Source organism: Schistocerca piceifrons, chromosome 7 (assembly GCF_021461385.2).
Source record: "Schistocerca piceifrons isolate TAMUIC-IGC-003096 chromosome 7, iqSchPice1.1, whole genome shotgun sequence".
Taxonomy (NCBI): domain Eukaryota; kingdom Metazoa; phylum Arthropoda; class Insecta; order Orthoptera; family Acrididae; genus Schistocerca; species Schistocerca piceifrons.
Window position 1 is genome coordinate 522,365,967 of NC_060144.1, and position 27,796 is coordinate 522,393,762.

The 27,796-nt window shown below is 44.0% G+C and overlaps 1 protein-coding gene across 1 annotated transcript in view; it reads right to left on the bottom strand.

Moving 5' to 3' along the window:
• Positions 1–27,796, bottom strand: part of LOC124709061 — a 387,186-nt gene that overhangs the window by 88,720 nt on the left and 270,670 nt on the right. Inside the window, exon 4 of the mRNA XM_047240710.1 lies at positions 5,823–6,046. Coding sequence (XP_047096666.1) covers positions 5,823–6,046 — 224 coding nt within the window. The remainder of the gene's footprint in view (positions 1–5,822; positions 6,047–27,796) is intronic.

Here is a 27,796-nt window from a genome sequence, read left to right on the forward strand (position 1 = left end):
ATATCGTGTTTTGGATTTTACATTTCGGAAAATGAGTTAGGGACAATGTGTAGTACCACATTGTACTAATACATCTATAAAAACACTCGAAAAATTGATTTGGAGAGTTTCAAAGAATAAGAAGGTAAACAGAATGCGGTTATAACTCGCTCCTAGGGATCCAAATGATTAAGTAGCCCACTTCCCTATATGGTACGTCAACGGTTTGGATCTTTAAAACAAAATTGAAAGAAAAAATGCATTTTCGAGAGCTCCTGCAGTTCGTCGAAGTTTATAACATGCATCTCATGAATGAAAATGTTTCGTATATGGTGCTACAGTCTAAAAATATTACGACAGAGATCTCTCATCTCTGTCTACTGTGGTTGAGGATTAGAACGCAGATAACGACTTGTGACAAGCAACATTATGAAGATGACTGCTGCTAGTTACATTTCTAGTAATTTAAGTTGTGCTCTTAAATTCCTGTCTAATCGCATACTCGGAAATCGCTACGTATTCGGAGAAAATGGTGAATTATTTCTGACAAGAAAAATATTAAGGGCACTGTCGGTTGTTTCAGTCACAGCAATTTCATCTCCAACAATTTTATATTTCGTATTTTAAACACACAGAAATCACGAAATCGTTGATGAGGTTCAAATGGTTCAAATGGCTTTGAGCACTATGCGACTTAACTTCTAAGGTCATCAGTCGCATAGAACTTAGAACTACTTAAACCTAACTAACCTAAGGACATCACACACATCCATCGCCGAGGCAGGATTAGAGCCTGCGACTGTAGCGGTCGTGCGGTTCCAGACTGTAGCGCCTAGAACCGCACGGCCACTCCGGCCTGCCGTTAATGAGGAAGTGCAGTCTTACATGTAATGAATAACGAATATAGCAGAAAAATCTTAATTTACACCAATAACAATGTCTCAGAACGTGTTGCATATATGAATAGGGAAAAAAAATTTCTTGCATCCACCCAAGCGCGAACCAATCACCTCTCGAATCGCATTCTCGCGTGCTAACCACTTGGCCACATTGAACAACGGTAACGTTGGCCTCAATTCCTGTATTATTACGTAGAGGAACGTATGGTGGCTTCGTTGCTAAACGGTGCCGCGTAAGTCATAAATGCGTGGTAGTTTGGAAGATTTCCAACATCAGGCATCACATAATTGCTTTCAATTGTTACTTGAAAGTTATAAACACGTTTCGATAATTACTAACCAAACCATTTGTGGGAAAAAATACACAAAGTCAGTAGTAACGTCAGTTCACAGTCATGTAACATACGTAAGCAGAGCCGATGTCCTGATATTTAATGATCTTTAAACTCTTATTTGTATAAAAATAACAAGTATTTTGAGAGAATATTGACCGAAAACGTTTTTTTTTCATGTAATCACTCACAGTAACAACCTAACCTAACCATATTTCTAACAAAGGAAAATAGTGTACTATGAACTCACTTTCCAATCGGATGCGTCCTCTGGTGATTCTTTAGTAACACAATCACTAAATCCAAAGCTAAAACCGCTAAATATGTTTAAAATATCAAAATATAGGTTTACAGTCGTGGACAAAACGAGCGAGACCCCTCGCCTTTTCATTATGCTGATCCGCACAGCTTTAATGTCTGCTACACAGCATAACAGGTAAGGCGACGAAGTGCTACCAACGTACTATGCACAGGCGTGAAATTGAGAAACCACCCGAACTTTGTCAGACAGTTTTCAGTCATGTGTAAGACTACATTAATGCTGATTAGAGTGTTAAACACAACACATAAATATAAGAAACAAATGAAAGAAGAAACGCTAATTAGTATGAACTGTACCAATAAAAATGAATTTCAGGTTATCGAGACAATATAAGTGTTTTAGTAAGACAAAGTACCCCAGATCGTTACGAATTAGCAAAATATTATGCGCATTCGGTCGCGATACGGTCTGTGTCAACGTTCAGACCAGTGATACTGGATTACCGTTGCTGACCTACCATGAAAGTGTGCAAATTTAGCAATGCGTGAAGATTCATAGCGAAAATCAGTTAAAAATCATTCAGTGCCACACATAAGTCAATTCAGTTACTGACAGAAGCAGAAAAAGTAGGCAGTAACAAGTATGACGTTCTATAAGAGTTTCATATTGACATTCACAGGGCGCCGGTACAGAATAAAGATAGCAAGAAAACGTAGTGAGGGCGCGAGGATTTCTTAAAATTGCTTTACTGATAGTCTATCTGTCACCATCGAGATTAGAACCGAAAATAAACCAGAACTCCCTTGCAGTAGCAAAGACCTCTCACTACGCTAGCAGACAACACAGGCAAACAGTCCTCTATTATTAGCCCAGGCATGAATAAGCCGGCAATTTTCCAATGAAAATGGCAAAATGATCTGCAGTTTCTGTTGCATAGAGCTTTCTGGACTCAAAAATATGAATTTTAGACCTTTATGTCACCGCTTATGTGACAATCATTCGGGATGTTTATCGAATTAAAAAAAATGGTTCAAATAACTCTGAGCAGTATGGAACTCAACTGCTGAGGTCATAAGTCCCCTAGAACTTAGAACTACTTAAACCTAACCAACCTAAGGACATCACACACATCCATGCCCGAGGCAGGATTCGAACCTGCGACCGTAGCGGTCGCGCGGTTCCAGACTGTAGCGCCTAGAGCCGCTCAGCCACTCCAGCCGGCTATCGAAATAACAAAATACTGTTATTAGCGATTAAATTTAGTAGGACAATTCTGCATTACCCCAGGAGATAAACGGCTACATAGCTGTCAAACGTATTCTACAATGTTTAGAGTTCTCCATTAGACTCGCCACAGCCAGAAAATGTTCATTAGCCGAAGTGTTTCTTAAGCTAGCCTAGCAATGGGAATGCTCGCACTTCTAAAACGCGGTGGCATTAATACTGGGATGTGAATTACCACGCGTTTCTTCCTTTATTTATATCTTATAATTACGTGTTGTGTTTAACACACTAATCAGCATTAATATAGTCTTACACATGACTGAAAACAGTCTGACAGTGTTCGGATGGTTTGTCAATTTCACGCTTGTGCATAGTATGTTGGTATTACTTCGTCGCCTTGCCTGTTATGCTGTGTTGCCGACTTTAAAGCTGTGCAGATCAGTATAACGAAAAGGCGAGGGGTCTCGCTCGTTTTGTCCTCGCCTGTACATAAGCCACAGCTCACCGATCGACAGGGCCATACCGAAATACAAAACCTCTCGGTTCAATTGTCGTAAAATCGGTGGGAGGACCGTTCGGTAACAAGTCACAGAAGCTTACCGAATAGGATATTTCGATATTTATTTATTTAGCGTATGGCTATACATGCAACATTAATACATCAAGTGTTAGACATTAAAATCTTATAACAACCATGAATATAATTTATGTTTATATTGATCAGTTAAAAGGTTATATCGAGATTTGAGATCCATTCTAGCGCCGATGGGGATGCCTCCAGGAAGTCGGACCAGTTCCCTGCATATGCTCGCAAGGAGCATTCACCATGGATGTGTTGGATCGTCTGTCTAGGGTCACCGCAGTCGCATTCTGGTGACATCGCTCTTCCCCATTTGTGTAATGAATCCGCACACCTGCCATGTCCAGTACGTATTCGATTTAATGCGGACCATGTTTTCCGTGTTAGTTCCATTCCAGAGATGTTGCAGTTATAGCTCTCAAACCAGGCCTGTAGTTGGTCATTTGTCTTTTGGTTCCAATCTAGTCTCCATTGTTTCATGTGGTCATAGTTATTATTTTGAAGCTGCTCAGCTGTGCGTATGGGTGGCTTTCTTGATTTCAATCGAGTGTGTCGCAGTTGTGAGAATTCTTCTTTAATTGGTAGTTCTGGTTTTGTCTCAATCTTTTTGAATTCGTGCAGTAGGGCCGCTTTTCTACGCAGGTCCGGGGGCAGGATATTAAATAGCACCGGTAGCCAGTACGTGGGTGTTGATTTAACGGTTCCACAAATCAACCTCATTGTGTTATTTAATTGCCTGTCAATAAGTTTGGTGTGACGGCTATTAATCCAGACTGGAGCGCAGTACTCAGCCACAGAGAACACTAAGGCGATAGATGAGGTGCGTAATGTTTTTGCGTTAGCTCCCCAAGTAGTACCGCTAAGTTTTTGAATGATGTTATTCCGTGTTCCAATTTTTGCAGTGGTGTTCTCCAGATGTTTTCGGTAAGAAAGAGTGCGATCCAATGTTATACCTAAGTACTTTGGAAACTTATTATGTTTGAGGTTGGTGTTTCCGAGTTTTATGTTAATAATTTCATTTGCCATTTTGTTATTAAAATGGAATGTAGATACTTCAGTTTTGTTAGGGTTTGGCTTGAGTCTCCATTTCTTGAAATAATTTTATAGTATTTCGACGTCATTATTAAGGACTTCCTCTGTATTGAAGAGATACTTGTCTCTGGTAGCCAGTGCTATGTCATCCGCGTAGCAAAATTTTCTTGACTTTGTGTTTGGGAGATCTGCTATATAGCCAATACGGAGCCTTTCGGAAGCCCGTTGTTAATAAGTTTTGTTTTGCTTGTCTTTCCGTTTAGGGTGACCTGGAAGGTTCTGTTACTCAGCATATTATGTATTAAGGATGTTAAAATCTGGCAAGGAATCACTCTTAAGAGTTTGTAAATTATTCCATCTCTCCAAACAGTATCATATGCAGATGTTAAGTCTAGAAATACAGCACTTGTTTTCAATTTCTGTTGAAAGCCAGCCTCTATGTAGGATGTTAATGCCAGAACTTGGTCACAGCAACTACGGCCAGGTCTGAAGCCTGCCTGTTCTATAGGTAAGTTCTCCATAATGATGCCGCTAATTCGATTATGGACAAGTCGTTCGAGAAGTTTGTATGTACAACTAAGAAGTGCTATTGGTCTGTAGCTTAGCGGTTGGTCTGCTGGAACCTGGTTTCAGCAAAGCTATTATTCTTGCCTTTTTGAATTCTCTAGGGAGATGGTTTGTAGTCAAAATGTTCGAAAAGAAATTTGCCAGCCATTTGACTACGTTCTTTCCAGCGTAGGTTAGAAATTCTGGATGTATGTTGTCAAAACCTGGGGCTTTGCGCGGTTTCATATCCTTGAGGGCAGTAATGACATCATCCTCAGTGAATGGTCTGGAAAGCTCTGATATATTTGGAGTATTCTTTTTTAGTGTTCTGAGTTCGCGCTTAATCATCCTGGTATGTGGTTTGTCTCTCGGAGCTCTTGACATTTCGACAATGTTATCTGCAATTTTCTCTGGTGTTATGGTTGGATTTTTCTGGGCTGGTCTTGTCGTACCTCCGAGTTTACGTAACAAACTCCATGCCTTCCTGCTTGATTGAGTGAAATTCATTCTTTCAGTTGCTTCAGTCCATCGTTGTCTTCTTGCGGAATCTAGATTGTGGAGGAGGTCATCAGCTATTTCTTGGTCACCACTACTAGTAAAATCGTCATATAGCTGATGGCATTTTGCATCCCATCCTGGGATGTATTCTTTTCGAAACCCCCTAGGAATGTGTTTTTTAGCTGTGGTAATTATAGCTTTCCTGAAACGCATTTAGGTAGTGACAGTATGAACCGGATGCATTTATCACGGTCCGCTGAATACTTCTCCCAGTCAGCTTTTTGGAAATTCCATCTAGGTCGAGGGAAGGACCGTATCAGGGGTATAGTGACACCGATGTCTAAAATAGACGTCACTACCGAGACTAACCTACTACAGCGATCGGTATGAGCGATACAGAATAGGACCCCAGTCAGAGCCCTGATGCAAAAAGAAAAGGAGCTGGCTGTAGTGCACGCAGCGGTACCGACCTGCGGCGGCAGCCCTGAGGAAGGCGTGCTGGCCGGCCGCCCTGTGCGCCCTCCGCAGGGAGCCCAGCTTGTCGGCCGGCGCGCCAGACGCCACCAGCCGCACGTAGCAGCACGTGATGACGGCGGCGCCGCCGGCGTGGCACCACACCAGCACGTACCACTGCAACACACACCACACACCACCTGCACTCGTCTCGCGCTCCACAAGACGGCTACCTGGACAGCTGTCCGGCAGTTGCGGAAATTGCTAGTTTTACAGATCTGCCACCTTGTTACGTTGTCGCTCGTGCTTCCACAATGGAAAAATGGCATCCAAAACATTTTGACAATATCACCTTTCCGACTCATTTTATGGTGATAATACTCTACCAGAAAGGAAAATTAGAACACCCTTTTAGATGTTTCCAGTTAACTCAAGAGTTATTGTCGAAATTGTGGTGTCACCGCCAGACACCACACTTGCTAGGTGGTAGCTTAAATCGGCCGCGGTCCATTTAGTACATGTCGGACCCGCGTGTCGCCACTGTGTGATCGCAGACCGAGCGCCACCACAAGGCAGGTCTCGAGATACGGACTAGCACTCGCCCCAGTTGTACGGACGACATTGCTAGCGACTACACGGACGAAGCATCGCCCATTAGCCGAGCAGATAGTTAGAATAGCCTTCAGCTAAGTCCATGCTTACGACCTAGCAAGGCGCCATTAGCCTTACATAGTTTGATAGTTATCGTATGAAATGTCTCATCAAGAACGTTGTAAACCAATGAGGAATTAAAGTTAAGTATTCGAGAAGCTGCATACTTTTCTTATTAGCATTCACTACTTATCCTGTTCCAGAATTCACGCCCGTCTGCGTTAGATAGCGTGCATTTCGGCCTCCTCTATCTACAAGGTGTTGGCACATTTGCCAACACATCATTGGCGACGAGGATGCGATCCAATGAAGATACAGGAGGCCGAAATGCACGCTATCTAACGCAGACGGGCGTGAATTCTGGAACAGGATAAGTAGTGAATGCTAATAAGAAAAGTATGCAGCTCCTCGAATACTTAACTTTTAATTCCTCATTGGTTTCCAACGTTCTTCATGAGACATTTCATACGATAACTATCAAACTATGTAAGGCTAATGGCGCCTTGCTAGGTCGTAAGCATGGACTTAGCTGAAGGCTATTCTAACTATCTGCTCGGCTAATGAGCGATGCTTCGTCCGTGTAGTCGCTAGCAATGTCGTCCGTACAACTGGGGCGAGTGCTAGTCCGTATCTCGAGACCTGCCTTGTGGTGGCGCTCGGTCTGCGATCACACAGTGGCGACACGCGGGTCCGACATGTACTAAATGGACCGCGGCCGATTTAAGCTACCACCTAGCAAGTGGCGTGTGGTGTCTGGCGGTGACACCACAGAAATAGTGCATACAAAGTACATGAAATGATTACACTAGTCTGCATTTGAAATTTTTTTGTCAAATGATTTCTTGAAAGTAGATGTTCTTGAATCAATTTTTTATGCTGATTCTGTAAGTAGGCTGTTTAGGTTTTCTTATTGGTAACGCCACGTAGCGCTCTGTATGAAAATCACCAGCTGTGCTGTGTGCAGTCTGTGGCTGGGTGGCATTGTTGGAATAGTCGCTATTGTAGTGTTGGGCAGTTGGCTGTTAACAGCGCGTAGCGTTGCGCAGTTGGAGGTGAGCCGCCAGCAGTGGTGGATGTGGGGAAGTGAGATGGCGAATTTTTGAGAGCGGATGATCTGGACGTGTGTCCATCAGAAACAGTACATTTGTAAGAATGGATGTCATGAACTGCTATATATATTATGACTTTTGAACACTATTAACGTAAATACATTGTTTGTTCTCTATCAAAATCTTTCATTTGCTAACTATGCCTATTAGTAGTTAGTGCCTTCCGTAGTTTGAATCTTTTATTTGCTGGCAGTAGTGGCGCTCGCTGTATTGCAGTAGTTCGGGTAACGAAGATTTTAGTGAGGTAAGTGATTTGTGAAACGTATGGGTTAATGTTACTCAGGGCCATTCTTTTGTAGGGATTATTGAAAGTCAGATTGCGTTGCGCTAAAAAAAATATTTTGTATCAGTTTGGTGTTGATCAGATTTAGTGTTGATCAGAATAAGTACAGAGCGAAATGTCTGAGTACGTTCAGTTTTGCTCAGCTGTTTGAAAATCAAATAATGTAAGAGATTTATCAGCACAATAATTCAATAATTTTTCTAAGGGGACGTTTCAGTTCTAGAAATAACTACCGTTTTTGTCTATCACGTCAGGTTCTTACACAAAATAAGAATAATATTTTAATAATTTTCACTTATATGCCCATAAATATATTCTAACATCATTTCACACAAGGTGACTTTTTAATCAAAACACATTTAAAAAATGTAAAACACTTAAAAATACTCCTCAGAACTCCCCTAATTTGTTTCGCTTTTACCTTATGTCAATAGTATTCCATACGTATTTAAAATTTCTCTTCTTTCACTTCCTTGTAAATGCTTGCATAAGAGGATGACTGTGTCTCTTCAACATCCAACAGTTGTCGGCCGACACAGCGGCTGTCCAGTGCCGCTGGTACCTCCTCTTAATATGTCGGTGGAAACGGCCACTCTGCTCGTGAATATAATGTCCCAAATTTCCGGAAAGTAGGCGATATGTGCATATAGAAAGTGCACTTTCACACTCATTTAACAACTCATCTTCTTGCAACATTTTTCACCAATGGTCTTGGCCGGCCGGAGTGGCTGAGCGGTTCTAGGCGCTACAATCTGGAACGGTGCGACCGCTACGGTCGCAGGTTCGAATCCTGCCTCGGGCATGGATGTGTGTGATGTCCTTAGGTTAGTTAGGTTTAAGTAGTTCTAAGTTCTAGGGGACTTATGACCGCAGCAGTTTAGTCCCATAGTGCTCAGAGCCATTTGAACCATTTTGAACCAATGGTCTTGTAATTACGATGTTAAATATTCCATAGAAACTTCTCAGTAAGTGATCGGAAGGAAGTCATGCACCGTGTTCTCATTTCTTCATTTTCGTCTCAGAATCTTCATCCTTCATCAATTTCTTAATTTGAGGACTAAAAAAGAATGCCAGCTTTCAATTCATCTCATGTGGCGAAGCGAAATTTCTTGGAAAGGTACTTGATGCAGGGTCCATCCTGTGGTAGAGCCTTTACAGATTACATCATCAAGCCCAGTTTTATCTGTAGAGGTGGAAGCAAGACTTTTTTTTGCTCTACGAGCGGTTCGTGCAGGTTACTTTTAGTTACAGGCACTAAATTCCTCCGCTCTGACCAAACTCTCACACTCCACTGTCACTACCTGAACCGACTGTCCCATTCGCATAGAAAGCAAGGCATTTTTGTGAACCCAGCTTATTGTCCTAATAGTATTTCGATAATTCTGAAGTCGCCGCAGATAAGCCAAGTGTGTTCCTCATACTGGATACTCGTTAATAGTATCTTCATGTTCTCATACATCGCTTTCATATGAACTGAATGGGCCACAAGAATGGACCCACACACGTTTCCATCGTGCAGTAATACACCTTTCAGGCTCCTCATTGACGAGTCTAGAAAAGTCTCCACTGTGTAGGATCATGTTCAATGCTTCATTAACTCGTTTACGTTACTGCAATAAGCCAAGGACTCGTTCTATGAGAATAAATGAACTAATTCTTCTTATCTGTGTCTGTAGCATGAATAGTGTGCTGCTGGATCCAGAAGATTCTCAATTTTTAATCGGGAGCCAAGTAGTTCCGCAGAAGCCTTAGGCAACCTCAAATCTCGTACGAGAGCATGAAGTTCACTCTGAGACAACAGTTACGGAGTAAAGTCGCATTCAGGCTGGTGGACACCACTATCGTCTTCGGTAATTGCATCAGCTTCATTTTCTTCATCACCTTCTTCCACGTTCTCTATAACAGCTGGAGGAGAAGGAGCAATCAGATCTTCTCAGTGTGCAAACTGGCCTAATGGCTGAATCGATACTTGGATACACAACTTGTCTCTTGTTCTTCAAACTGCACCCCTGAACACTAAATAAGCAGAAGTAACAGTCATTAAGGTGATTTTTTTCGGTCCCTCCACACCATTGGAACCACAAATGACATTCGTTTTTTCCTTTTGTCCACAATCTTAACATTTCCACATAACAGCGGCAAACAGTCTCTTACGCCCATCCCTTGTGCTGGACTCCAAGTTTCATTTTAAAATAAGCATGTTGAGCTTTCTACAAAAAGTCTACTTAACCAAAGTCTAATTCCCAAAAATGAAATATTTAGGTTCTTCACACACTTGCTTGTTGACATTGTAGTAAATATCAGCAGTAGGCAAAGTGTTTCATTAATACCTCAATTCTCCACAATCCTACCTACATGTGGTGCCCACGTTAAGCTGAGCAACCCAGTGGAAGGTTGGGTAACCAACCCCAGCGGGAAACTGGGTCAGCGAGCCGACAGTATGTGCCCGACAGTGGAAGGCAACGGGAAACCACCATTGGAATTACTTCCCTAGAAGTTCATGGGATGGACCTCTTTGCACAATATTCCGGACGTAAAGCTTTCCCTCATTCGGATCTCCGGGAGGGGAATACAACGAGCACTCCAGGGATTAGGACAAATGGAAAAGGAAGGAAGGAGAAGAAGAAAGAAGACTTTGAGGATTGGGACTTGGAATGTTTTAACCCTTCTCCAGGAAGGGAAATTAGAAAACGCCAAACATGAAATGACAAGAAACAAATTGGATATACTCGTAACGTGTGAGGTGAGATAGGGTGGTTGTGGAGAACTAGAAAGTGACGAATTCCGATTGTACTATTCAGGTAAAGATAAAAATGTAATGTATGGGGTTGAAATTCGATAGGTAAAAGACTGAAGGACTAGGTTATCAAGGTTGATTATGTTAGTGGAAGAATAATGACGATGAGACTGAAAGGGAAAAAGAAAGACTTAGTTATCATCCAGATGAGGAGGTAGAAGAATGTTATGAGACGACAGAAAACTTAGCGGAGAGAGAGAGAGAAAAGAAATGCATGTATTGTTATAATGGGTGATTGGAACGCAGTAGTTGGCGAAGAATCAGAAGGAAAAGCTCTGGGAAAATTTGGACTGAGAGAAAGAAATGAGAGAGAGCAAAGATTGTTGGAATACTGCAATTAAAATTTCATGGTGGTTGGAAATACTCTATTTAATAACCACAAAAGACCACGGTATACTTGGATATCTCGATTTGACAGCAAAAGATATCAAATTGATCACATAATGACACAACAAAGATATAGAAATTGCCTAAAAAGTGTCAAAAGCTATCCAGGAGCAGATGTTTGTTCAGATCATATATTAGTAATAGCTGAGGTTCCAGTTAAATTGAAAAGAACCTGGAGAGGACAAAAGAGAGAGCACATTAACTTTGAGAAACTGATAGACAAAGGCAATCGTGAAAAATTAGAGAATGCATATTGTAAAATTATGATGAAAGGACAGGAAACGGAATGCACAGAAGGAAGATGGGATCGTTTTAAAAATGGGATCAAAAAGGCAGCTAAGGAAACGCTTAGAGTCAAGGAGAGGAAAAAGTAAAGAAAGAATCGGTAACACCAGATATGATAACCAAGATGGATGATCGCAGGAAATGGAAAACTGTAAACACAGAAGAAGGGAAGCGCAACTACAGGAAGTTAAATAATGAATTAAGAAGGGAGACAGAAAAAGTAAAGGAGAAATGGCTGACAGAAAAGTGTGACAAGATAGAGAAATTAGAGAAAGAAGGAAAATATGATTTGATGTACAAAGAAGCAATGGATTTGACTTTCAGCGAAAAGAGAAACAACAATGGACTAAAGGAAGTAGAGGCAGCAGACGGTAAAATGGTGCGTGAACCCCAAGAAATAATGAGAAGATGGGAAGAATATGTAGAAGGCTGCAGACAGCCGACCAAATGAAGAAGACCTTGGGATAGAAGAAGAGGATAAAGGTGCAGATGATGACAAAGGAAACGCAATACTAACTAGTGAGACTGAAGAATCTATGAAGGAGATGAAAAATGGAAAGACAATGGGAATTGATGAGATTCCTGTGGAACTGTTAAAGTCATTGGAGAAAGAAGGGAAATGGGAGTTGATTGAATTGTGTAATCAAATATACATGACAGGAAAAAGGCCAAAGAACTTTCTGTAAAGTATCTTAATACCTATAGAAAAGAAAAAGAGCAGCAAAAAGTGTGAGGGACATAGAACAGTGAGCCTGATATCGGATGCAGCCAAGGACGCTCAACAGAAGGCTATACGGAAAGCTGAATTGCGTAATAAGAGATGAACAATTTGGTTTCAGGCGAGGAGTGGGAACTAGAGATGCCATTGGGCTACTGAGAGTGATAGGGGAGAGGTATATGGAGAAGAAAAGGAAGGTGTGTGCTGTGTTCATTGATCTTGAAAAGCATTTTGACTGTGTCGGATGGGACAAACTGATGAAAATCCTAAGGAAACAAGGAATTGACAGGAGGGATAGACGGCTAATTAAAAATTTAGATTTGAACCAGACAGCAAGAGTAAGAATAGGAGGTGTGATGAGTGAAGAAATAGAACTGGGAAGAGGTGTAAGACAAGGTTGTTGTTTATCAACAACACTGTTCAATATACATCTGGAGGAAATTATTAGTGAAAGTTTTGATGGAAGGAGAGGAGCTTGTATAGGGGGTCGGAGAGTGGAGTGTATAAGATTTGCAGACGACATGGTTGTGATGGCAGAGAGTGCAAGAGAGATGGAACAAATGTTAGATGATCTAAACACAAAATTAGAAGAAAATGGAATGAAGATTAACAAGAAGAAAACGAAAAGCATGGTAATTGGAGGAAAGGGGAGAAAATGCCGTACGAAAAGAGAGGGAGAGTAAAAAGAGCAAGTGAATAACTTCAATTACTTGGGAAGTGTAATGATGGATGATATGTATTGCTCAACAGAACTTAGGAAAAGAATTGCAATGGCAAAAGAAGGATTCAAGAGGAAACGGAAAATACTTTGTGGACCACTAAACAAAGATCTGAGAAAAAGACTTACCAAATGTTACACCTGGAGCGTTGCACTATATGGTGCGGAGACCTTGGCTTTGAGGAAGGAAGATGAAAGAAGATTGGAGGCACTAGAGATGTGGATATGGAGAAGAATTGAAAAAGTGAAATGGGAAGACCGAGTAAGCAACGAAGAAGTATTAAGAACAGTTGAAGAAGAAAGAAACATGCTGAAAGCTATCAGAAAGAGAAAACGGAACTGGATTGGACATTATTTGAGGAGGGACTGTTTATTGAAGGAAGAAATAGAAGTAGTGATTCTCCAACAGAAAGAGGTTCCTACTCAATGGTCTGAAGATGACCACAGTAGTGGTCGAAACCGGTCATCTTGTTAAATAAATCGTGATCAAGACTGTTTTTAATAGTAATTATTTGTAAGAAATAGAAGGGTTGGGTTCTTTGGGGAAGGAGGCCAGACAGCGAGGTCATCGGTCTCATCGGATTAGGGAAGGATGGGGAAGAAAGTCGGCCGTGCCCTTTCAGAGGAACCATCCCGGCATTTGCCTGGAGTGATTTAGGGAAATCACGGAAAACCTAAATCAGGATGGCCGGACGCGGTATTGAACCGTCGTCCTCTCGAATGCGAGTCCAGTGTCTAACCACTGCGCCACCTCACTCGGTAAGAAATAGAAGGAATGGTGGAGGGAAAAAGGGGGAAGAGGAAAAAGAAGATATCAAATGCTGGACTATATAAAAGGAGACAAATATTCAGAAATGAGAAGACTGGCTATGGACAGACAAAAGTGGAAGACGCTTGACCCATGACAAGACCTGCCGTAAGGCAGAATAACATACTACTAAATGTACAGAATAATCACAATATAGCACTGGTAATCCCAGCCTCTGAGGTAAGGAACAGTTTCAGCGTCACACTATTACAACTAGCATGAACAGGTGTAACAACCTAAAGGTACACAGGACCGTATTGAGAAATTTCTCTCCGACAATACGCATAACCTACTGGTACAGCAGTATATCTCTGAAGTGGAACAGCAGCAAAGCTGTGCGTGATAGGAAAAACTGAAAACAGATTTGAAATCACGTACTAGTTTTCAGTCATCTGATACCACGCAGACTAGTGTTACATTTACAGGTCAACAGCACAAGCCTTTCTGAGGCACCAGGCATCGACCACCCATATTAGTAGTTTGTGGTGATGTAGTGGATCGCACATATGGCGAATACTGCCCTGGAATACGTTATGCCACGCCTGCTCGACCTGTTCACGTAGTCCTGTAAGAGTTGTTGGACGACTAGGCGCACGAATCCCTTTTCCTTCCATCAAATCCCACACGTGCACGACCGGAGACAAGTCCGGAGATCGTGCTGGCCAGGGAAGTTGCTGCGTGTCTTGCAGAGCACACGGGCAGTGTGTGTGCGAGCATTATCCCGTTGGAACGACGCATCACCTTCTAGCTGCAAGAACGACAAAAAAACAGGTCTAACATCATTTCGCACGTACCAAGCGCTGTCTAGCGTCCCCTCCAGTAAAGGTGAACGAGAGTTGTAGCTTATAGCTTTCCAGACCGTAACGACAGGGGGGGGGGGGGGGGGGGGGGAGGCGTGTGTTTTGGTCGATTGTGCTCTACGAGACGGCTGCGGGCAGCCAGAATCTGCTTTCATCGCTGAAGACCACAGCCTTCCAAGTGATCCTCTAATGACACCAGTCGATGCTGCGGCGTGAGTGGAAGACGGCCTAGAGCCTAGGAATGTGCTTGCCCGTAGTCCCTCTGCTAATAACCGGTTCGCAGCACGTCTGGCTCACAAGCCCTCGTACTGTGCCGTGGCGGCTGCACGACCTGCCACTGCTGCCCTTACAATGCGACGGTCCTGGCGGGTGTCTGTGCTGCGTGGACGTCCACGATCTCGTCTGCCGGTGTGAGAATGTTCACGTGACCACTGGTATCAGCATCGTTGCACAACTGATTCAGCAAGCACCCGACTTCTGTAGCAATTCCGCGAAAGGACCGTCACGCCACTCCGAAGCCCACAATTTTCCCTTTCAAACTCGCTCAGTTGGCTGCAGGAAGCATGAGTACGTCTTCTTGGCAAGGTCGCCCGCATGTGGCTGTGAGCATTCCCCATTACACGGAGACACGGATGGTGCTCTGGCAGCTACGCCACTATGCTCGCTGTCGGCGGACGACGTCGAAACCACTATCAGTCCATCTCCTGTCCCCCAAGACTGTACATGCCACCATCGGACCAGAATCGCTTTCCAGGTGTACTAATTTTTTTTCAGTAATGGTAGATATGTAATAATAAATTAAATTAGAGAAAATTTCCTTTAGTTTATAAGACAAACGTTTTCTGGCGCAATTATAAAGGGTGGTGCCGCGTGGATGAAGGGACCTGCCACCTAAGCGTTCCCCCACCCCCCTGTGGTGTGCGTACTGTAAGACCTTCGGTACACACACCATCAGATTATTTGACTTGTCGCTCTAACGAAGTAGGCGAGTGTCACCAGTATGTCTCGTGGTCTTTTAGTGGCGTGTTTATCATCTGCCGTTAGGTCAGACGATAGAAATGCCATTTAGACACTTAGAGTAGCAGATTGACGGTGACCAACTTTGAACAGAACTTGATTAATTTTCACACACATTTATTAAAATAATAACAAGCATAAACCTTACTTAACTTGATTCTGGATGCTATTTACAATTGACAATCTGAAGTTCCTTTGGTTTGGTACGTTAATCTTATTCTCACGTATCTCTGATACTTGACAAAATGTCTATTCATTTATCTTGTACAGGAATATGGTAATCTTATTAGGCGCAGACTGAAACTTGACTATAGACTGGTACAGACTAATGCAGACTGGTACAGACTGGTGCAGACAAATGCAGACTGACTAATCGGAGGTGTGTACACTCGTTATAATACCTCACGCGTTCAGGTATCACTGCGCGAGTGTGATCTGCGAGGAGAAAAGGTTCTACGTTAGCAGCAACCTCATTGGCTGCGTTACATATTAATATGCGGATCGGTGGAAGCAGAATTTGGTCCGTCTCTATGGCAGCGCCATCTCGTAGTTCGGAGACGGACGAGCGCTGCGCCTGCGCTGTTGTGCTTAGCGGGGTGCGCTCTAGTGGGGAAGTTGTGTACGCGCTGACTACGCGGAACTATGTACACAACACCCCCCCCCGCCCCCCCCCCCCCCCCCCCCGCCTCCCTGTATCGTTCTATTCTGCCGACAGAGCTCAAATATTCTGTCTGAATCACCAGTACGAGATTGTCGTTCTACAGTGTCGTTCGCAGTTTTACAGCCATGGCTCTAAGGAAGTGAACTCTTTTATTTTTGAATATGCATTGCAAGGAAGTGAGGTGAGTGAGTGAAGGAAAAAGGATTGGAGACATTTCGAAAGTCAGATGTTCAAAAGAACAACAACAACAGCAAACTCTTGGAGGGACTAAGATAGGTAGTGGTTCACTACGTGTGTCGAGAACGCTGTAATAATGAGAAATTAATCTCTGCATCTTCGCGTAGAGGAAACGATGTCGCAGCTTCCTATCCACAACTGCGGTCCACTGACCGAACATTGCCATTCAGAAGTCATTGCTCTTTGTGCGCTGCTGAGACAACAGTAGAGTTTGTAGCGGAACAAAAACAGGCGCGCTTGTGCGATCGTAATGTTGTGTATAGCGTGCGTGAATCATCAATTAATTATATTGCCTCACTGCCACCGACAGAAGTAGCAGAAGGACAGCGTTCATTCCGAACGTATCGCCAGGTTCAAAAGTGACAGAAGGAAATGCAGAGCGATGAGGATGAGAAAAAAAAGCAAGACCGGGCTGCACCACACTGGAGACTGCAGCTCTTTAATACACCGGTAAAACTTATTTCTTGCAAATGTAAAAAGGGATGTAGAGGAGGCTCGATGCAGAAAGGCTGGATTAAGTGCTCCGTTATTTGCAGTAATTGCAGTGGTACCTGTGATAATCCGCAAGGTCAGCTACAAGATCGGGGCGAAGAGCAAGGCACAGACTCTATTCTGGAGCAAGTGTATGACAACGAAGCTGTTAACCCTATCGCGGACAGCGTGGAAGAAATTTCTATTTATGACGTTTCGCTCGGTACGGAAGACGACCTGAACTCGCAAAACCCGGTCCATCAAGGATAGGGAGAATTTGAAAAATTTCATAATGGATTAAGCCTACTGGGGATACTACAAAAAAGATCGCGCCACTTACTCTGCGTCATTGGTGATATGGAAATGAGTTTTTTGGCCTAAACGCGCTCGTATGCCAAAAAGATTAATTTAACCATATAAATTAGAGGAAATTTTCTCTAGTTTAATTTATTACATGGATATTTTCACCGTAAAGTGAGCCGGAAAAGAGATATTGTCAAAGAAATGTTTTTGGGCGCCGTTTTTCCAATATGGCGGCGTGAACGGCAAAGATAGGACGTGGCAAATTAAAAATTCGAAAAGAGTACGTCGAAACCTATAAAATTAGCACCAGTTTTTAAAACTCCCGGAAAACTTTCCAGGTAAAATTACCAAATGTCTGGGATACAACACAATTAAAGGATACTGGGATCCTATACTTCTCGTCTGCCATCTTCTCTGTATCTACAGAGAACTAGGCACGAAAATCAAAGTTTATCTACGAGTTCTTCGGCCTCAAATTTTGAGCTCGCATCTGTATCTTCATGCATATTCTCAAAACAATTGTAGACTGCACGGCAGATGATATCAGTGTACAGCTATTAATGCACAGCAATATGGGGTGTGTCCAGTCTTCGCCTTTACGACGGCTTGAATTCTGATGCGAACACTTTCAGTGAGTTATATTAGAACAAATAAGCCCTCGGTCATAAATATTAAGTCAAAATTGACCAGGTTTCGACGCTACTATGAGCGTCGTCGTCAGAATTAGACTAACTGAAAACATATTAGGTATATAATACACTTATAAAATTAAAGTTTGTACTGACTGGAAAAGATGCAGTACTTACAAGTCACATATTAAAAAAGATCTAATCCGGAAAGGCGACGTCGCCTTTCCGGCTTAGATCTTTTTTAATATGTGACTTGTAAGTACTGCATCTTTTCCAGTCAGTACAAACTTTAATTTTATTAGTGTATTATATACCTAATATGTTTTCAGTTAGTCTAATTCTGAAGACGACGCTCATAGTAGCGTCGAAACCTGGTCAATCGGTTCAAATGGTTCAAATGGCTCTGAGCACTATGGGCTTAACATCTGTGGTCATCAGTCCCCTAGAACTTAGAACTACTTAAACCTAACTAACGTAAGGACATCACACACATCCATGCCCGAGGCAGGATTCGAACCTGCGACCGTAGCAGTCGCGCGGTTCCGGACTGAGCACCTGGAACCGCTAGACCACCGCGACCGGCCCTGGTCAATTCTGACTTAATATTTCTGACCGAGGGATTATTTGTTCTAATATAATTCTGACACGGTCACTGAACCTTAGCAGCTAAGTTCAAAGTTTTACTTTCAGTGAAGTTTGTGAATGTCTGTGAAGGAATGGCAGTCCATTCTCCCTGAAGAGCCGAATCCAGAGAAGGTAATGATGTCGGAGGCTCGGGTCTGTAGCGAAGTCGCCGTTGTCGCTCATCCCACAGGTGTTCCATTGGGTTCAGGTCGGGACTTTGGATAGGCCTGTCCATTCCAGGAATGTTACTGTCCACAAAAGATTCCCTCAACGTCTCTGAACTGTTCCTCTTCTCTATACAGTACACAGTAACGTAGAATACGATCGTATCTTTCTCCATTAAACGTTTTTTTAAGCGCCATAAGGATACCACAGTCTAACCACGGAAACCAGCCCCTTACTGTAACATCCCATTCTCTCTATTTTACTGTTGACACTACACATGACGGCAGCTCTCGCTCTCCACGCACTCGTCGAGCCCAGATCCTCATGTCGGATTGCCGTACGGTACAGCGTGCTTCACCATTCTAAATCACCCGAGTCCATTCGCCCACAGTCCACAGGCCTCGCCCTGTACGTCACCTCAAGCGTCTCTCGGCATTCTCAACAGAAAAGTATGGCTTATGAGGGAGGGGCTGTACCGCATTGTTTCTACCCGCCCACGCACAGCCGTTGTCCTAGCCAGACCACTGGTAGCACTCTGCAGTTCACGAGCGCTTCCTTTCGCTGATTTCAGGCGATTTTTTAGAACCACGCTGCGCCATGTCGAGGGTCCCTACGTGCCTGTGCACGAGGTCTGCGTGCTTTTGCGGTTGTTCCTTCACGTTCACACTTCACAATTACATCACTACCAGTGGGCTCGGGCAGCTGCAGAAGGAGTGAAATGTCCCCGGTGACGTCCAACGACCACCCCCGCGTTCGTAGTCACTGAGCTCTCTTGACCAATGCATTCTTCTGTTGCTACTTGTCGCTTGACAACACAATACCCCGCACCTTGTTTGACGCTGGCAGGTCCATCTTTAGTGACATCTAGTGGCCAATTCCGCACTACATACACTACTCGCCATTAAAATTACTACACCAAGAAGAAATGCAGACGATAAACGGGTATTCATGGGACAAATATATTGTACTGGAACTGACATGTGATTACATTTTCACGCAGTTTGGGTGCATAGATTCTGAGAAATCAGTATCCAGAACAACCACCTCTGGCCCTAATAACGGCCTTGATACCCCTGGGCATTGAGTCAAACAGAGCTTGGATGGCGTGTACAGGTACAGCTGCCCATGCAGCTTCAACACCATACCACAGTTCATCAAGAGTACTGACTGGCGTATTGTGACGAGCCAGTTGCTCGGCCACCATTGACCAGACGTTTTCAATTGGTGAGAGATCTGCAGAATGTGCTAGCCAGGGCAGCAGTCGAACATTTTCTGTATCCAGAAAGGCCCGTACAGGACCTGCAACATGCGGTCGTGCATTATCCTCCTGAAATCTAGGGTTTCGCAGGAATCGAATGAAGGGTAGAGCCACGGGTTGTAACACATCTGAAATGTAACGTCCACTGTTGATAGCGCCGTCAATGCGAACAAGAGGTGACCGAGACGTGTAACCAATGGCACCCCATATCACCACGGCGGGTGATACGCCAGTATGGCAATGACCAATACATGCTTCCAATGTGCGTTCACCGCGATGTCGCCAAACACGGATGCGACCATCATGATGCTGTAAACAGAACCTGGATTCATCGAAAAAATGACGTTTTGCCATTCGTGCACCCAGGTTCGTCGTTGAGTACACCATCGCAGGCGCTCCTGTCTGTGATGCAGCGTCAAGGGTAACCGCAGCCATGGTCCCCGAGATGATAGTCCACGCTGCTGCAAACGTCGTCGAACTGTTCGTGCAGATGGTTGTTGTCTTGCAAACGGCCCCATCTGTTGACTCAGGGATCGAAACGTGATTGCACGATCCGTTACAGCCGTGCGGATAAGATGCCTGTCGTCTCGACTGCTAGTGATACGAGGCCGTTGGGATCCAACACGGCGTTCCGTATTACCCTCCTGAACCCACCGATTCCATATTCTGCTAATAGTCATTGGATCTCGACCAACCCGAGCAGCAGTGTCGCGATACGATAAACCGCAATTGCAGTAGGCTACAATCAGACCTTTATCAAAGTCGTAAACGTGATGGTACGCATTTCTCCTCCTTACACGAGGCATCACAACAACGTTTCACCAGAAACGCCGGTCAACTGCTGTTTGTGTATGAGAAATCGGTTGGAAACTTTCCTCATGTCTGCACGTTGTAGGTGTCGCCACTGGCGCTAACCTTGTGTGAATGCTCTGAAAAGTTAATCATTTGCATATCACAGCATCTTCATCCTGTCGGTTAAATTTCGCGTCTGTAATACGTCATCTTCGTGGTGCAGCAATTTTAATGGCCAGTAGTGTACAAGTGTCCGGATACTTTTGATTATATACTGCATTTGTTACGCCTTCTTCCAGTTCTTTTCGCGCCTGGAACATGAGAAGTATGACAGTTTACGTGCCTCTGTGCACGCTGATCTTAGTCTAATCTTGTGTCGGTCGTCTCTTCTGGAGTGATACGTAGTGACTTGTGGTGTATTCCATTACCAATTTTTTCCGGAGTGAAACACATTAATGTTTAGTTCTTTTAATTGTACGCAGAAGTAACAATATGAAAAATGTTTCCCACCTTTTGCTTTCTAATGTTGAGAGGAACAGGACAAACAGAACGAAACTTTCACGCTGCAGCGGAGTGTGCACTGTTACAAAACTTATTGGCGAATAAAACTGTGTTCCGGACTGAGACTTGAAATCCGGACCTTTGCCTTTTGCGGGAAAGTGCTCTACCAACTGAGCTACCTAAGCACGACTCACACGGCTCGTCCTCGCTGCTTCGCAGAAGAACTTCTGTGAAGTTTGAAAGGTAGGAGAGGGGGTGCCGGCAGAAGTAAAGGTGTGAGGATGGGGCGGGAGTCGTGCCTGGATAGCTCAGATGGTAGAGCCCCGGCCCGCGAAAGGCGAAGGTCCCAAGTTCGAGTCTCGGTCCGGCACACACTGTTAATGTGCCAGCGAGTTTGAGGACATACAGGGTTACTCATTCATACTTCTGGAGTTCCATAAGACGTCTAAGCAAAAATGACAACGCGTACAGAAAACTCTTCTCTGGATAGGGCATCTCTGCAAGTCTGTGACTCACTTTGGAGGTGCTCAACACGGGCACCGTCTGTGACACGGGAAACGTCAATACGTGCTTCCTACTGATTGCCTCCAACTGTCCGGCAAGGCACGACAGCAGCCCGCTTTGCAAATCAGTTCATTCGGTTGCCTATCTGCAGGCGCAAACTAATTCGATGCCACATTGAGGAGCGGAGCAGAGGGTACTTGAAGACAGCACAACCTACAGGTGCGAGCTGTAATTATAATAATTCTGCAAACCATTAGCAGGCTTTCGTTTAGCACGGTGATATTCATACATACCAATAACGTACAGTAAATTTCTACTGGTTCTCTGATAACGTATCACGGAACATGTAGTTCCCAATAGCATTGAACACGTTAGCGTAGGTTCTTGAAATTGTTTAAGTAGGCTTTGGTGCAATAGTTGGCGTCTGTGGTGAAGTGCCTGCCATTTCAGATTTTCCAGCATCTCCTTGACACTCACCCGTAGGCCAAACAAACCGTCGAACGAACGTGCTGCGCTTCTTTGCAAACATTCCTCATACCCTTATAGTTCTATTTTTTCCAGGTCCCAAACATGTGAGCAACATGTGTTGTAAGCAGTCTCCTTTGTAGACCAACTGAATTTTCTCAGTGTCCTACCAATGTACCGAAATCAGCCACCAGCTTTACATACGGATGAGATTATATGATCTTCTCATTTCATATCCTCACAAATTGTTACATCCAGTTATTTATAATTGTTGACCGAATCCCACCGCGACTCATCAATACTGGAGCGATAGGATACTACTTTCTTTCGTTTTGTGACGTGTAAAATTTTAAATTTTCAACCATTTAAAGCAAATCGCCAATGTTTACATCATTTTCAAATCTTATCAACATCTGACAGGACATTTGTGCAGCTTCTTTCAGATAATACTACATTATGTATAACTGCGTCATCTGCGAAAAGTATGAGTTTTATATTAATATTGTCTGCTAGATTATCAATACAAAAGAATAGGGAGTGCAACTGTCGGAGGATCGCCGGCCGGAGTGGCCGAGCGGTTCTAGGCGCTACACTCTGGAACCGCGCGACCGCTACGGTCGCAGGTTCGAGTCCTGCCACGGGCATGGATGTGTGTGATGTCCTTAGGTTAGTTAGGTTTAAGTAGTTCTAAGTTCTAGGGAGCTGATGACCTCAGAAGTTAAGTCCCATAGTGCTCAGAGTCACTTGTTGGAGGATCATGCATAAACAATGCCTCGTGATGAATGTGAAAGACTGGGATTATGCACCCCTATTTAATGATCCTTTGCAAATTATTAGAGATCTGGACCAGTGTAATCTGCAAGTTCAAATATGAAAGTTGCAAAGCACTTTATGTGCTGAAGGTCATGATGAATGGCAACATGAATGCAATCAACATCCCGCGATGTTGTATCTCCGTAAGATCTAACCAACAGCAGGATGTGTCATATCTGAAGTAACTTGCGGGTTCTCTTCGTCATCAGATTCAGAGTATTATGAAGGCAAATGTGAGAGACACTAATTTTTTGTCCAACGTGCTCGTTTGCCATACGTAATTACAGCTGTAGTGTCAGACCAACCGGCGACATCGACACGGAATTTTAATCAAACATGGTTTGAATACGGCATTATCTTTTATTTGAGACACCTAATGTGTCTGCAGTTGTGTTTATTCGTGGCTGCGCCTTTCCCCGACAGTATTTATCAGACAGACTGTCTCAGAGAATCGCTAAATTTTTCCCACTGAGACGAATAAAACTGTCTGTCTCGATTCATTGTAATTCTACTATACAGCATGAAAATTAAAATTACGCTTAAGAAAATGCACTTTCATCCCATCCTTCTCAAATGTCCCGCTCCAATCTCTTAGATTAAACCTGCCGTCGAGTTTTACCATGTCCCATTGATCCAAACATAGTTTGCTAACTCGCTCCATTCTGTCTTCCTGTACCACACCTAGAATCTCTGCCCCATTGACAACTATTCAATAAACATCGCCCCTACGTCCTGTCAGATTCGAGATAACCTCTATCCCTCGGCGCATCATACAACGTCCATATTTGACTATTAGCCGCCTCTTGTAACGTCATAATAAGATTGTCTTGTGACATCTGAATATGTGTGACATACCTGGAATTATTTTTTATCTCGAGAAGTCGCCCTAATCATTAGCTATTTGAACACACTTCCAAGTCGGACTCAGGGTTACACTGTCGCTGTTGTTTGAAGCTATGATTCCCGGACCCTACTACCGGTGGGATATGTGGGTGTAGCACCACTAGGGTGGGGGTGGGGGGTGGTTGGCAGATTCACTGGAGAGCCGTCGTTCTCCCTGCCACGAGGCACACACTATCTGATCAAAAATATCCGGCCGCCCCTATGCAATGCGGAATTTACCTCTATACGTCACCAGAGGTGGGCCCGACATTATTAAGGTAAACGGGGAGTATTGTTTTGTCAGCGGAGAAGCAGTGACAGAGAAATGGTTCGGTCGGGAGGGCTCAATGCCTTGGAAAGTGGGCTAGCCATTCCGTGTCACCTGAGCAACAAATCCATCAGGATATTTCACCCTTCTTCAGTCGCCCAAGTAGACTGTTAGTCGTGTGACTGTGAAGTGGAAACGGGAAGGGAAAACCACGACCAGGCAGAGCTCTCGTACTAACTGAGAGGGACTGTCGAGCGTTGTGGAGGGTCGTTGTGCGATATTGTGTAAAGTCAGCTGAAGGAGCCACTCGTGAGTTCCAGTGTGTTACCAGCAGTCCAGCTAATACAGTGGCTGTGAGCAGGGGCTTGAAAAGGTGGGATACGGTGATGGAGCAGCTCTTCATAAGCGACGCGTTTCTGTAGGCAATTCTAGGCGACGCTTGTGGTGGTAAAAAGGGCGACGACATTGGACAGTGTGTGAATGGAAACGAGTCATCTGGACTGATGAATAACGATGTATTCCGTTGCAGTCCAGTGGAAGAGTCTGAGTTTGGTGAACCTATTGTGAACCGAGCGAGGTGGCGCAGTGGCCAGCACATTGGATTCCCATCGGGAGGACGATGGTTCAAACCCCCATCCGGCTATCCTGTTTACCGCGATTTCCCTAAATCGCGCCAGGCGGATGCCGGGATGGTTCACTTGAAAGGGCACGGCCGATTTCCTTTCCCATCATTGAAACAATCCGAGCTTGTGCTCCGTCTCTAAATGACCTCGATGTCGACGGGACATTAACATTCTTGAAATAGAATGATCTGACCGGAGTCCCGACATTCCAATTAAACGCCTGTGGGATGAGAAGGAACATCGACTTCCCTGCAGACACAAGCGTCTGCTCTGATTTCGGCTGTTGAGGAAGAATGGCCTGTCATTCCTCCAAAGACATTCAGACACCTCATCAAAGTGTCCCCAGCAGTTTTCGAATAAAAACAATCTTGTTTGCAAAGTTATTTAATATAAGCAACATGGTGAACCCTTTGGAACATCATCAGATTCAGTAAAAGTAGCTTGATAAGGAACCCATCCGTCACAAAGCCATATAAATGGATAACGGACGCAAAAGTAACAGGATATGTAACCCAGATAGAGTCAAAGTAGCTCGATATGTAACCCATCCGCCATAAAGTGGACGCAAAAGTAACTGGATATTTAACCCATATGTTTTTATAATGGATGGGTTACATATACTGTTACTTCTGCGTCCACTTTATGGCGGGTGGGTTACATATCGAGCTACTTTGACTCTATCTGAGGACGCCCTATAAGGGTGAAACGCGTCAGTGATATTAAATAAATTTGCAACCAGGACCGGTTTTATACTGAAGTAATTCAAAATCGGTTACTGTACAACGTCCCACAATGGAATGGAAATTTTTTTTAATGTCCCCAGTAGGTTCAAGCCGTTTCAAAGGTGAAGATCTGGCGCACGCCATATTGATGGCCACTAACAGGTGTACGGATACTTTTTATCAGATCGTGTATTCTTCGACCAAATCCGTTCCCCCGCTTATCTTGAAGCGTGTCATCTTAACATCCTACGTCACGCTGGCAGGAACTAATTGTTTGATTTTCAGTATCCAGTGACATAACGACGAGATGATTTCTTTCTATCATTCACAGCCGTTGGTTTCGCCAACGGTCACCGAACACGGTAACCTAGGTCTCGGAATATGTTACACCTACATCTGTACGCTGGAATCAACCCAGCCGTGTGTGAAGGAGGGTATTTTCTAATTCGTACTTTATCTGTTTCATTCGCGAATGGCACGTGGGAAGAATGATCGTCGCTAAACCTGCGTATGGACTCTAATTTCTCTGATTTTCTTATCGTGGTCATTTCGTGAGACGTATGTGGAAGGAAGTTATATGTTTCCCAGCTCTTCCTGTAACACACGCTCTCCGAATATCAACGATAAACCTCTCCATCAACCGAGCGAGATGGCGCAGTGGTTACCACACTGGACTCGCGTCCGGGAGCACGACGGTTCAAACCCACGTCCGGCCACTCAGATTTAGGTTTTGCGTGATTTCCCTAAATCGCTCCAGGCAGATGCCGGGATGGTTCCTTTGAAAGGTCGCGGCAGATTTCCTTTCCCATCCTTGAAACAATCCGAGTTTGTGCTCTGTCTGTAAATGACGATGCTGACGGGACGTTAAGCCCTAATATTCCTTCCTTCCTCCTCTCCACGATGCGCACTATAGCGTCTGCGACAGGAGTTTATTAGCAGATGTATTACTGTCACCGCAACTAAGGCTTCGCTTTTTTGATGAATTAATAACCATTTTGTGATAACAAGGAAGTGCAAAAGCTCTACGTATTATGAGGCAATCGTAGAATGTAATACTATCAATCCTCATCTTCAGGGATACAGACGTCCGAAGTCAGAATGTTAGCAGTTCTTATTTTATGGGATATGGACTCTCGTTTAGAGCTCGTCATTGGGTACCGAAGACTGCTCCCACTGGCTGTCCCAACATAATGTGATGACACATTTTCAACACTTCCCCTCTGCCACGCCGTACTTCAGCTCATGCCCTTCGTAAACTTTTGCAGCAAATCACTTGCCCATTCAGTACTGGACGACAACCGATGAGCAGCCATACCATCCAGAACCACCACCATCGTCATCATTCTTTAACCATCTCCAGTTGCCAGGGTGTGTTATAAGAGCTCTGTCCACCTTCGTCCGTCCACGTACACTCCCTTCCTCTCAGCGTGGTGCCCCTCCAATCCTCTTCCTTTCAGATCCTGTTTCACTGGACTGCTCTCCCATTTCCTGGGCCACCCTGTAGGTCTCTTGCCTTCAAGTTCCTTCTCAACCCATTTTCTCGCTGTTTTTGTTTGATTCATCCCCTTTACATGTCGAAACCACATAAAATTCAACGTTCTTACACTTTGGTATAATAATTACTTCGCTTGTAATTCTTGAAAGATTTTCTCATTCCGGTTCTTATCTTTTCTTGTTTTCTGGAGTACTAATCTCAGGAAGTTCATTTCTGCAAATTGGAGTCTATTACTGTCACTGCTGTCGATACTACAGGTCTCAAAGGCACGTAAAAATATGCCAGGCAAACTGTTTTCTTGCCTCTCCGGGACTTTGGTTGTACTATAGAAGACTCCCAACTTAATTTTAAAATCGAGTTTTTTTAATACCGTTAGTGATTTCAGCTCCCCCCCCCCCCTCCCCCAATGAACCATAGACCTTGCCTTTGGTGGGGAGGCTTGCGTGCCTCAGCGATACAGATGGCCGTACCGTAGGTGCAACCACAACGGAGGGGTATCTGTTGAGAGGCCAGACAAACGTATGGTTCCTGAAGAGGGGCTGCAGCCGTTTCAGTAGTAGCAGGGGCAACAGTCTGGGTGATTGACTGATCTGGCCTTTTAACACTAACCAAAACGGCCTTGCTGGGCTGGTGCTGCGAACGGCTGAAAGCAAGGGGAAACTACAGCCATAATTTTTCCCGAGGGCATGCAGCGTTACTGTATGGATAAATGATGATGGTGTCCTCTTGGGTAAAATATTCCGGAGGTAAAATAGTCCCCCATTCGGATCTCCGGGCGGGGACTACTCAGGAGGACGTCGTTGTCAGGAGAAAGAAAACTGGTCTTCTACGGATCGGAGCGTGGAATGTCAGATCCCTTAATCGGGCAGGTAGATTAGAAAATTTAAAAAGGGAAGTTAGATATAGTGGGAATTAGCGCAGTTCGGTGGCAGGAGGAACAAGACTTTTGGTCAGGTGAATAAAGGGTTATAAATACAAAATCAAATAGGGGTACTGCAGGAGTAG